We start from the raw sequence: 12634 nt of genomic DNA, 5'->3' as shown, positions 1-12634 counted from the left end.
TAACAGAACATGGCCAAGATGTTCAAATGTTCATAAATGACCAGCATGGTCAAATAATAATAATCACAGTAGTTGTAGAGGTTGCAACAGGTCAGCACCTCAGGAGTAAATGTCAGTTGGCTTGTCATAGCCGATCATTCAGAGTATCTCTACCGCTCCTGCTGTCTTTAGAGAGTTGAAAACTAGGGTTCCATAGCCGCAGGCAGAACAGTTGAAACTGGAGCTGCAGCACGACAAGAGAAAGCAAGAGAAAGAAAGAAAGAAAGAAAGAAAGAGAAAAAGAGAGAACATACTTAAATTCTCAGTTCTCCCTGTTTATAGACTCGTTGTTTTATTGATTAACCTGTACCCCCACACGTTGACTCGGTTCTCCCTGTTTATAGACTCGTTGTTTTATTGACTAACCTGTACCCCCACACGTTGACTTAACTGTATTCTGGTAATCTGACCAATTGAACATATGTGGTGGTACTTAATGAGTATGATGTCAGTTCGGTTGTCATCTGAGACATTCTCATCAATGATAGGATGACATAAACTCTACAGTGGAAAATCTGCACATTGTAGTTATCGGATTCACATGGAATTGTTGTTCAATTTAAATGTTTGAATATAAAATAATTGGTGAAGAGATGAAATGTAATTTTAGCTTCCAAATGTGAGAATTGGGTTTTCATAAGGTTAGGGCTCTGCTCAATCAGTAGCCCCTGTGAAGAGACATGGGTTATAAAACTTTTCAGACACACCCTTCTCTCGCTCCACTATATAAATACTTGACGAAAATGTAACCTCCTGTTCCAAGTACGTGAGGTCTGCAGCCTCTGCGTTAAAAGGACTAACATGCCAACTACAGAACTAAGCCAACCTCAGCATGAGCTTTGGTTGCAAATGGTATGAACTTTGAACTCTTATTCACTACAGAAGTGATACCTCCTAGCCGTTGAGTTAGCAACAGCAGCTGCAAACGTGGGCTTGGAAAGAACAGACAGAGTATTCCGTCTACCACACAACAACGTTACTACAACGTATCCAATTTACCACCAGAGACATTCTTCAAAGGACTCGGTTGGGCAACACGGCCTTCCATCTACCACCAACCTACCAAAGTGCAGCTCAGAGTAAATATTTATTGCATTTTCCAAATGGGCGGTAATTTAGAATGCATAAGATACTGTATTTACGATAGAGACATCGCTTCTCCCTTTGTTCCTCAGTCTTCCCGCTCTTTCACTCAAACCAATCCCCCTTTTCATTGTGTAACCAGCTATCATATCTGTTCAGCCCGCTAGGGATGTTTTCCTTTATGGCGTCATTAGTTATCAAGGTATGATTCATTCTGTGTATATGTAAATCTGTGTGATTAGTTAGGTATTTAGTAAATAAATAATTAAACCAACTTTTGTATTGCTGATTCAACTTGTTAGCCAGGGTTCGTGAAGATAACCACGAATTTACAACTTTCAGATGAGACTGAATTAAGGTGACGATTAATATTGACTGCTATTGATGTAAAATATTTCTAGGTCTTTAAGAGTTTATTCAGAAGATAACAGCTCTATAAATAATATTTCGTGGTGCCCCGACTCTCTAGTTAATTACATTTACAAGATTAGCTCAATCAGGTAATATTAATTAGGGAGACAGGTATCATTGTGTTGGGGGGGTAATGAATGGCTGTGTATCATTGTGTTGGGGGGTAATGAATGGCTCTGTATCATTGTGTTGGGGGGGGTAATGAATGGCTCTGTATCATTGTGTTGGGGGGGGTAATGAATGGCACTGAATCATTGTGTTGGGGGGGTAATGAATGGCTCTGTATCATCGTGTTGGAGGGAGGGGGTAATGAATGGGAGGGTGTGTGACAGAGAGGGTGTGTGACAGAGAGGGTGTGAGCGTGACTGAGTGTTCTGAGAAGGGTTTCTATTCTCCATCATTTCCTCCTGTAGTGATGTCACAATCCAGATGTGTCCAGGACCATCTGTAACCCAGAGAGCACCATCTATAAGGGAATCCAGATGTGTCTGGACCATCTGTAACCCAGAGAACACCATCTATAACGGAATCCAGATGTGTCTGGACCATCTGTAACCCAGAGAGCACCATCTATAAGGGAATCCAGATGTGTCTGGACCATCTGTAACCCAGGGAAGCGTTAGGGTTACTTGCTGACTTGATGTATGTGTTCCAGGTTACAGGACATAACCATCTGTAACCCAGAGAGGACCATCACAGTGAAGGGCAGTATGGAGGCGTGCTGTAAGGCTGAGGGGGCGATCATGAGGAAACTGAGGGACGCCTACGAGAACGACATTGCTGCTGTTAACGTAAGGCTTCATGTAAACACTGTCTGTCTGTCTGTCTGTCTGTCTGTCTGTCTGTCTGTCTGTCTGTCTGTCTGTCTGTCTGTCTGTCTGTCTGTCTGTCTGTCTGTCTGTCTGTCTGTCTGTCTGTCTGTCTGTCTGTCTGTCTGTCTGTCTGTCTGTCTGTCTGTCTGTCTGTCTGTCTGTCTGTCTGTCTGTCTGTCTGTCTGGCTGTCTGTCTGTCTGTCTGTCTGGCTGGCTGGCTGGCTGGCTGGCTGGCTGGCTGGCTGGCTGTCTGTCTGGCTGTGTCAGTTGGTTAGCTTGGCCTCTGACCCATTCTTATAGCAGCACAAACTCTAACACTTCACTTCCCACCCCACACATCCGATACCACAGCCCTGTCTCACCCAGCTCCACACACATGATCTGATACCTCATCCCTGTCTCACCCAGCTCCACACACACATGATCTGATACCTCATCCCTGTCTCACCCAGCTCCACACACACATGATCTGATACCTCATCCCTGTCTCACCCAGCTCCAACACATGATCTGATACCTCATCCCTGTCTCACCCAGCTCCACACACATGATCTGATACCTCATCCCTGTCTCACCCAGCTCCACACACACATGATCTGATACCTCATCCCTGTCTCACCCAGCTCCAACACATGATCTGATACCTCATCCCTGTCTCACCCAGCTCCACACACATGATCTGATACCTCATCCCTGTCTCACCCAGCTCCACACACACATGATGTGATACCTCATCCCTGTCTCACCCAGCTCCACACACACTCAGTCATGACAGTGTGCACCTGTGAGATTTCAACCACACAGAGACATAACTGGTGACTTGACTATGTTATGCGACATTGAGAATAATTCATTCTGAAAACAGTATTTCATAAATATAGCTGTGAGCAGCAATGACTCAGTTGGGTAACAAAGCACTCTATTATGTAGTCTCTCTCTCTCTCTTTCTCTCTGCTGATTGCCCAAGTGATAGTAGGACTTCCAGTTTCAGATTTTCCACAATAGAATATACATTTTTCACTACGTTAAGACTGTTTTTCAGCAACAATATTATGTGATATGTATATATAGATAACACAATATTTCACATTGATCATCTGCATAATTAAAATCTAACATAAATTTGCATAAGACAAAGTCCAATTGATCAACAGTTATTGTTCTAGTATCCCATTGTGCCACTGGTGGCAATGACCTCTACAGTGCCACTAGCTGGTCTGGTGCCAATGACCTCTACAGTGCCACTAGCTGGTCTGGTGCCAATGACCTCTACAGTGCCACTAGCTGGTCTGGTGCCAATGACCTCTACAGTGCCACTAGCTGGTCTGGTGCCAATGACCTCTACAGTGCCACTAGCTGGTCTGGTGCCAATGACCTCTACAGTGCCACTAGCTGGTCTGGTGCCAATGACCTCTACAGTGCCACTAGCTGGTCTGGTGCCAATGACCTCTACAGTGCCACTAGCTGGTCTGGTGCCAATGACCTCTACAGTGCCACTAGCTGGTCTGGTGCCAATGACCTCTACAGTGCCACTAGCTGGTCTGGTGCCAATGACCTCTACAGTGCCACTAGCTGTTCTGGTGCCAATGACCTCTACAGTGCCACTAGCTGGTCTGGTGCCAATGACCTCTACAGTGCCACTAGCTGTTCTGGTGCCAATGACCTCTACAGTGCCACTAGCTGTTCTGGTGCCAATGACCTCTACAGTGCCACTAGCTGGTCTGGTGCCAATGACCTCTACAGTGCCACTAGCTGGTCTGGTGCCAATGACTAGCTGGTCTACAGTGCCACTAGCTGGTCTGGTGCCAATGACCTCTACAGTGCCACTAGCTGGTCTGGTGCCAATGACCTCTACAGTGCCACTAGCTGTTCTGGTGCCAATGACCTCTACAGTGCCACTAGCTGGTCTGGTGCCAATGACCTCTACAGTGTCACTAGCTGGTCTGGTGCCAATGACCTCTACAGTGCCACTAGCTGGTCTGGTGCCAATGACCTCTACAGTGCCACTAGCTGGTCTGGTGCCAATGACCTCTACAGTGCCACTAGCTGTTCTGGTGCCAATGACCTCTACAGTGCCACTAGCTGGTCTGGTGCCAATGACCTCTACAGTGCCACTAGCTGGTCTGGTGCAGCGATCTAACTCGTTTTTCAAGTCGGTTAGGACATCTACATGACACAAGTCATTTTTCCAACAAATGTTTGCAGACAGATTATTTCACTTATAATTCACTGTATCACAATTCCAGTACGTCAGAAGTTTACATACACCAAGTTGAATGTGACTTTAAACAGCTTGGAAAATTCCAGAAAATGTTGTCATGGCTTTAAAAGCTTCTGATAGGCTAAATGACATAATTTGAGTTAATTGGAGGTGTACCTGTGGATGTATTTCAAGGTCTACCTTCAAACTCAGTGCCTCTTTGCTTGACATCATGGGAAAATCTAAAGAAATCAACCAAGACCCCAGAAAAAAAATTCTAGACCTCCACAAGTCTGGTTCATCCTTGGGAGCAATTTCCAAACGCCTGAAGGTACCACATTCATCTGTACAAACAATAGTACGCAAGTATAAACACCATGAGACCATGCAGCCGTCATACCGCTCAGGAAGGAGACGCGTTAAATCTCCTAGAGATGAACGTACTTTGGTGTGAAAAGTTCAAATCAATCCCAGAACAACAGCAACGGACCTTGTGAAGATGCTGGAGGAAACGGGTACAAAGCCACTGCTCCAAAACCACCATAAAAACAGACTATGGTTTGCAATGTCCATACTATATTTCTGATCAATTTGAATGGACATTTGTTTTGCTTTTCTTTCATAAACAAGGAAATTCCTATGTGACCCCAAACTTTTGAAAGGTAGTGGACATGTACTGTAGGTATAGTTAAAGTGACTATGCATAGATAATAAACAGAGAGTAGCAGCAGTGTAAAAGAGGGGGGGGGGAATGAAAATAGTCTGGGTAGCCATTTGATTATCTGTTCAGCAGTCTTATGGCTTGGGGGTAGAAGCTGTTAAGAACCCTTTTGGACCTAGACTAGGTAGTGATGCTCTCGATGGTGCAGCTGTAGACCCTTTTGAGGATCTGAGGACCCATGACAAATATTTTCAGTCTCCTGAGGAGGAATAAGCTTTGTCGTGCCCTCTTCACAACTGTCTTCGTATGTTTGGACCATGATAGTTTGTTGGGGATGTGGACACCAAGGATCTTGAAGCTCTCAACCTGCTCCACTACAGCCCCTTCGATGAGAATGGGGGAGTGCTCGGTCCTCCTTTTCCTGTAGTCCACAATCATTTCCTTTGTCTTGATCACAGTGAGGGAGAGGTTGTTGTACTGGCACGACACGGACAGGTCTCTGACCTCCTCCCTATAGGCTGTCTCGTCGTTGTCAGTGATTAGGCCTACCACTGGCAAACTTAATGATGGTGTAGGAGTTGTGCCTGGCCGTGCAGTCATGAATGAACAGGGAGTACGGGAGAGGGCTGAGCACGCACCTCTGAGGGGCCCCCGTGTTGAGGATCAGTGTGGCTGATGTGTTGTTACCTACTCTTACCACCTGGGGGCGGCCTGTCAGGAAGTCCAGGATCCAGTTGCAGAGGGAGGTGTTTAGTCCCCGGGTCCTTAGCTTATTGATGAGCTTTGAGGGTACTATGGTGTTGAACACTGAGCTGTAGTCAATGAATAGCATTCTCACATAGGTTTTCCTTTTGTCCAGGTGGGAAAGGGCAGTGTGAAGTGCAAAAGAGATTGCGTCATCTGTGGATATGTTTGTTGGGTCGGTGTGCAAATTGGAGTGGGTTTAGGGTTTCTGGGATAATGGTGTTGATGTGAGCCATGACCAGCCTTTGGGACTACTTACCAAAGTTGGTGTTATTTGGACTTAAGGTTCATGAGTATATATTTTTTTAAAGATTTTCTAAAATTTCAAAGATCGAGGAAAACCTATCCTGATGGACCTCATGGGTCCTTGAGGCAAATGTGTTCAGCATGAGGAAAAACACCTTCATACAAAGTGTAAAGGTCAAACAGGGCGAAGGATATGAGGGTTTAAGGAAGACTGCGTACAGCAGCGCCACCTATAGTCTGATTGGTGCCATTATTTTTGACCAAGTTACTCGTGGCCTCTGGTCACTTTTTTTTCTTCTAATTTGGCACACAAAAACAAATCTATGCTTGTTAAATTCTAAAGAATAACAGTAGGTTTCACAGTGACCTCTAATGATACATTTCCTGGCACAAGATGCATTTTGTAATTAAGATGTCATAAAATATAATCTTCAGTCATATTTATGCCAGATCTATGACATTTACATAAAGATGTTATAATGATAAAACATTACTGCTCAGTGTGTTTGCTAAATGATATCAAGCTTTCTAAAGCATGCAGTAGACTGTTCAGGTGAACCAGAAAGGGGTAGTGTGGCTGTCAGACGGACGGACACCTGGCCAGACACCAGGGTTACTACACAATATGGCTTTATGAAGATGGTCTCAAGTTTCCAGCATTTCAGGTACAGTGAAATGCTTAACTCTCTGGGAGATTAGATAAAAAAGGGATCTGTCACACACACACACACACACACACACACACACACACACACACACACACACACACACACACACACACACACACACACACACACACACACACACACACACACACACACACACGCACACGCACACGCACACGCACACGCACACCTGTGTGCCTCTGTTCATCTCTTCTAGCAACAAACCAACCTTATCCCGGGGCTGAACCTGAATGCTCTGGGAATCTTCTCCACTGGTCTGTCTGTACTACCGCCAGCAACAGGCCCCCGAGGAGCACACCCCGGACCCTTCCTAGTGAGTACACTACACACTACATCCCCTTCCTGGTGAGTACACTACACACTACATCCCCTTCCTGGTGAGTACACTACACACTACAGCCCCTTCCTGGTGAGTACACTACACACTACATCCCCTTCCTGGTGAGTACACTACACACTACATCCCCTTCCTGGTGAGTACACTACACACTACATCCCCTTCCTGGTGAGTACACTACACACTACAGCCCCTTCCTAGTGAGTACACTACACACTACATCCCCTTCCTAGTGAGTACACTACACACTACATCCCCTTCCTGGTGAGTACACTACACACTACATCCCCTTCCTGGTGAGTACACTACACACTACATCCCCTTCCTGGTGAGTACACTACACACTACATCCCCTTCCTGGTGAGTACACCCCTTCCTAGTGAGTACACTACACACTACATCCCCTTCCTGGTGAGTACACTACACACTACATCCCCTTCCTGGTGAGTACACTACACACTACATCCCCTTCCTGGTGAGTACACTACACACTACAGCCCCTTCCTAGTGAGTACACTACACACTACATCCCCTTCCTAGAGAGTACACTACACACTACATCCCCTTCCTGGTGAGTACACTACACACTACATCCCCTTCCTGGTGAGTACACTACACACTACAGCCCCTTCCTAGTGAGTACACTACACACTACATCCCCTTCCTAGAGAGTACACTACACACTACAGCCCCTTCCTAGTGAGTACACTACACACTACAGCCCCTTCCTAATGAGTACACTATTACACTACAGCCCCTTCCTAGTGAGTACACTACACACTACAGCCCCTTCCTAGTGAGTACACTACACACTACAGCCCCTTCCTAATGAGTACACTATTACACTACAGCCCCTTCCTAATGAGTACACTGTACACTACTGCCCCTTCCTAATGAGTACACTACACATTACAGCCCCTTCCTAGTGAGTACACTACACATTACAGCCCCTTCCTAGTGAGTACACTACACATTACAGCCCCTTCCTAGTGAGTACACTATTACAGCCCCTTCCTAGTGAGTACACTACACATTACAGCCCCTTCCTAGTGAGTACACATTACAGCCCCTTCCTAGTGAGTACACTACACATTACAGCCCCTTCCTAGTGAGTACACTACACATTACAGCCCCTTCCTAGTGAGTACACTACACATTACAGCCCCTTCCTAGTGAGTACACACTACTGCAAATCATGTACACACTACTGCAAATCATGTTATTTTTGCAGAGAAATGAATCAATCTTGAAGCAGGTAAATTGGTGTGAGTGAGATCTGTGCATATATGTGATTTAATAAATGACTCACAGTGCTTATACACAAGGAGGGGAAGAGATTCTCTGTACAGCCCATCTCACCCCAGTCTGTCTCCACAGTGTCCCTCTTCACATCTTGGTGGTTTGTATGGGGTTCTACCAGCCAGTGCCATACAGTGCCAGCACTCAGTAAGTCCTCATTTCACACACATTTTAGGTCCTCACTTTATTTCTGAACAGTGACTCCAAGATAATTAGCCTTTGTTTCAACAAGGTTATTATTGTTTTGTGATTGAATATTCCTTTTTATTTGTTTTTTTATTTTTAGTCATTTATTTTTATTTTTATAGTCATTCTATTGGAAGTTCAGTTTCAGTTCGTTTTCAGACTGGATGGACTAGTTTTATTAAAAACCTTTCTATTTAGTTATCAGTTTTAGAAAGTAGCCTATGGGAGGCTAGGAACCATTTACTGTATGTGTTGTAGGCCTATAGTTAGTTTTTGGGGGGGATGTCACTTCCTGCCACTGGGTAGACATAACATCTTTGTATCGGTGTCAGGATGGTGTCTGTGAGAGGGGAATGAGGGACCAGCTGGGTAGACATAACATCTTTGTATCGGTGCCAGGATGGTGTCTGTGAGACAGGAATGAGGGACCAGCTGGGTAGACATAACATCTTTGTATCGGTGTCATGGTGGTGTCTGTGAGAGGGGAATGAGGGACCAGCTGGGTAGACATAACATCTTTGTATCGGTGTCAGGATGGTGTCTGTGAGAGGGGAATGAGGGACCAGCTGGGTAGACATAACATCTTTGTATCGGTGTCATGGTGGTGTCTGTGAGAGGGGAATGAGGGACCAGCTGGGTAGACATAACATCTTTGTATCGGTGTCAGGATGGTGTCTGTGAGAGGGGAATGAGGGACCAGCTGGGTAGACATAACATCTTTGTATCGGTGTCAGGATGGTGTCTGTGAGAGGGGAATGAGGGACCAGCTGGGTAGACATAACATCTTTTTATCGGTGTCATGGTGGTGTCTGTGAGACGGGAATGAGGGACCAGCTGGGTAGACATAACATCTTACATTTACATTTACATTTAAGTCATTTAGCAGACGCTCTTATCCAGAGCGACTTACAAATTGGTGCATTCACCTTATGACATCCAGTAGAACAGTCACTTTACAATAGTGCATCTAAATCTTAAAGGGGGGGGTGAGAAGGATTACTTATCCTATCCTAGGTATTCCTTAAAGAGGTGGGGTTTCAGGTGTCTCCGGAAGGTGGTGATTGACTCCGCTGTCCTGGCGTCGTGAGGGAGTTTGTTCCACCATTGGGGGGCCAGAGCAGCGAACAGTTTTGACTGGGCTGAGCGGGAACTGTACTTCCTCAGTGGTAGGGAGGCGAGCAGGCCAGAGGTGGATGAACGCAGTGCCCTTGTTTGGGTGTAGGGCCTGATCAGAGCCTGGAGGTACTGAGGTGCCGTTCCCCTCACAGCTCCGTAGGCAAGCACCATGGTCTTGTAGCGGATGCGAGCTTCAACTGGAAGCCAGTGGAGAGAGCGGAGGAGCGGGGTGACGTGAGAGAACTTGGGAAGGTTGAACACCAGACGGGCTGCGGCGTTCTGGATGAGTTGTAGGGGTTTAATGGCACAGGCAGGGAGCCCAGCCAACAGCGAGTTGCAGTAATCCAGACGGGAGATGACAAGTGCCTGGATTAGGACCTGCGCCGCTTCCTGTGTGAGGCAGGGTCGTACTCTGCGGATGTTGTAGAGCATGAACCTAGTATCGGTGTCATGGTGGTGTCTGTGAGATGGGAATGAGGGACCAGCTGGGTAGACATAACATCTTTGTATCGGTGTCATGATGGTGTCTGTGAGACGGGAATGAGGGACCAGCCAATGAAGTTGGAAGTTTCGCCCAGTTGACTAAATCAAAATGACTCGTATCCAATGGCTCTGCCCATGCTAAACACAGACTTCTGGCCACTAGAGGACTCCATACAACTCCGAATGATAAATACATCCTAATGTGACTTTGATTTTAAAGGATAAGCACCTAGACTGGTACAATAAATATGGAAGTAAACTCTTTCCCTTGTTTACACCAATCGAATGCTTTAACTTCAGTAGCAGATGTAAGAAGAATCAAGTACCTTTAATCTTATTTTTTAATTTTACCTTTATTTAACCAGGCAAGTCAGTTAAGAACATATTCTTATTTTCAATGACGGCCTAGGAACAGTGGGTTAACTGCCTGTTCAGGGGCAGAACGACAGATTTGTACCTTGTCAGCTCGGGGGTTTGAACTCGCAACCTTCCGGTTACTAGTCCAACGCTTTAACCACTAGGCTACGCTGCCGCCCCTCGGTAGCAACACTGACAACTGAGTTCCAAACTGCCTCTGGAAGCAATGTTAGCACAAGAACTTCCATGTCCGAGCAGAACACACACTTAGATCGCTTGGCATTGCGCATGGTGTCGGCTGGAGTGGTGTAAAGCTCGCCACCATTGGACTCTGGAGCAGTGGAAACGCGTTCTGTGATGAATCACGCTTCACCATCTGGCAGTCCAACGGATGAATCTGGGTTTGGCGGATGCCAGGAGAACGCTACTTGCCCGAATGCATAGTGTCAACTGTAAAGTTTGGTGGAGGAGGAATAATGGTCTATGGCTGTTTTTCATGGTTCGGACTAGGTCCCTTTGTTTCAGTGAAGGGAAATCTTAATGCTAGAGCATCATTTTAGACAATTATGTGCTTCCAACTGTGTGGCAACAGTTTTGGGAAGGCCCTTTCCTGTTTCAGCATGACAATAACCCCGTGCACAATGCGAGGTCCATACAGAAATGGTTTGTTAAGATCTTGACTGGTCTGCACAGAGCCCCTACCTCAACCCCATAGAACACCTTTGGGATGAATTGGAACGCCGACAAAGAGCCTTAATCGCCCAACATCACTAATGCTATTGTGGCTGAATGGAAGCAAGTCCCCGTAGCAATGTTCCAACATCTCGTGGAAAGCCTTCCCTGTTATAGCAGCAAAGGGTGGAACCAACTCCACATTAATGCCCACAATTTTGGAATGGGATGTTCAACGAGCAGGTGTCCACAAACATACTTTTGGTCATGTAGTGTAGTGTAATATTAAAACGTACATCACTGAGGGTTAATAAAAACAGCTGCAAGGTATTTCCACAGCTCACACAGGCACTTAATGCCCTGCCAGGTTGACCATCCGGCTAGACAGTGGTCTCAGACACAATCTTTGATGCGAGGAAACTATATTTCTGAAGCACTGTGGTTGAGATGCTTGCTGAATTCATTGTGCTGGCATCTTCCTGGGGTCCTGCTGCTCCACTGCTGTACCTTCTGATTTGCTGAAGTACAAAAGACGGCTTCCCTTAGTGACTCCATCTCTGTTGAGTGACGTGCCAGAGACACTTGGATCCATCAGGCATACTGCTGTAGGGGTTGGATCGAAGTTGACTGCCAGAGGATTCAGTATGCATGCGAAGCCCTCATTCAGTGACTTCAGGAAGACCTGTGCCAATGGTTTTGCAACAGTAGTTGACTGCAAGTCTGCCTCAAGATTGAGAAGGCACTGCATCACGTCAGACAGCTGCTGGCTTTCAGTTGGAAGTTGGTCGGTGTGTTCTAACTTGGCCCATTCACTGGTCAGCAGGCTGTTCTGGCTTGGCCCGTTCACTGGTCAGCAAGCTGTTCTAGCTTGGCCCGTTCACTGGTCAACAAGCTGTTCTAGCTTGGCCCGTTCACTGGTCAACAAGCTGTTCTAGCTTGGCCCGTTCACTGGTCAACAAGCTGTTCTAGCTTGGCCCGTTCACTGGTCAACAAGCTGTTCTAGCTTGGCCCGTTCACTGGTCAACAAGCTGTTCTAGCTTGGCCCGTTCACTGGTCAGCAAGCTGTTCCAGCTTGGCCCGTTCACTGGTCAACAAGCTGTTCCAGCTTGGCCCGTTCACTGGTCAGCAAGCTGTTCTAGCTTGGCCCGTTCACTGGTCAGCAAGCTGTTCTACCTTGGCCCGTTCACTGGTCAGCAAGCTGTTCTAGCTTGGCCCGTGTACTGGTCAACAAGCTGTTCTAGCTTGGCCCGTTCACTGGTCAACAAGCTGTTCTAGCTTGGCCCGTGTACTGGTCAACAAGCT

At 46.4% G+C, this 12634-nt stretch overlaps 1 protein-coding gene across 1 annotated transcript in view; it reads left to right on the top strand.

The window, feature by feature from the left end:
* Nucleotides 1-12634, top strand: part of igf2bp2a (insulin-like growth factor 2 mRNA binding protein 2a) — a 67465-nt gene that overhangs the window by 42758 nt on the left and 12073 nt on the right. Inside the window, exons 9-11 of the mRNA XM_046363959.1 lie at nt 2189-2324; nt 7079-7195; nt 8597-8665. Coding sequence (XP_046219915.1) covers nt 2189-2324; nt 7079-7195; nt 8597-8665 — 322 coding nt within the window. The remainder of the gene's footprint in view (nt 1-2188; nt 2325-7078; nt 7196-8596; nt 8666-12634) is intronic.

This window comes from Oncorhynchus gorbuscha, linkage group LG09, assembly GCF_021184085.1.
Source record: "Oncorhynchus gorbuscha isolate QuinsamMale2020 ecotype Even-year linkage group LG09, OgorEven_v1.0, whole genome shotgun sequence".
Lineage (NCBI taxonomy): Eukaryota > Metazoa > Chordata > Actinopteri > Salmoniformes > Salmonidae > Oncorhynchus > Oncorhynchus gorbuscha.
Note: the sequence above shows the minus strand (reverse complement) of the source record. Positions and strands in the feature narration are given on the sequence as shown.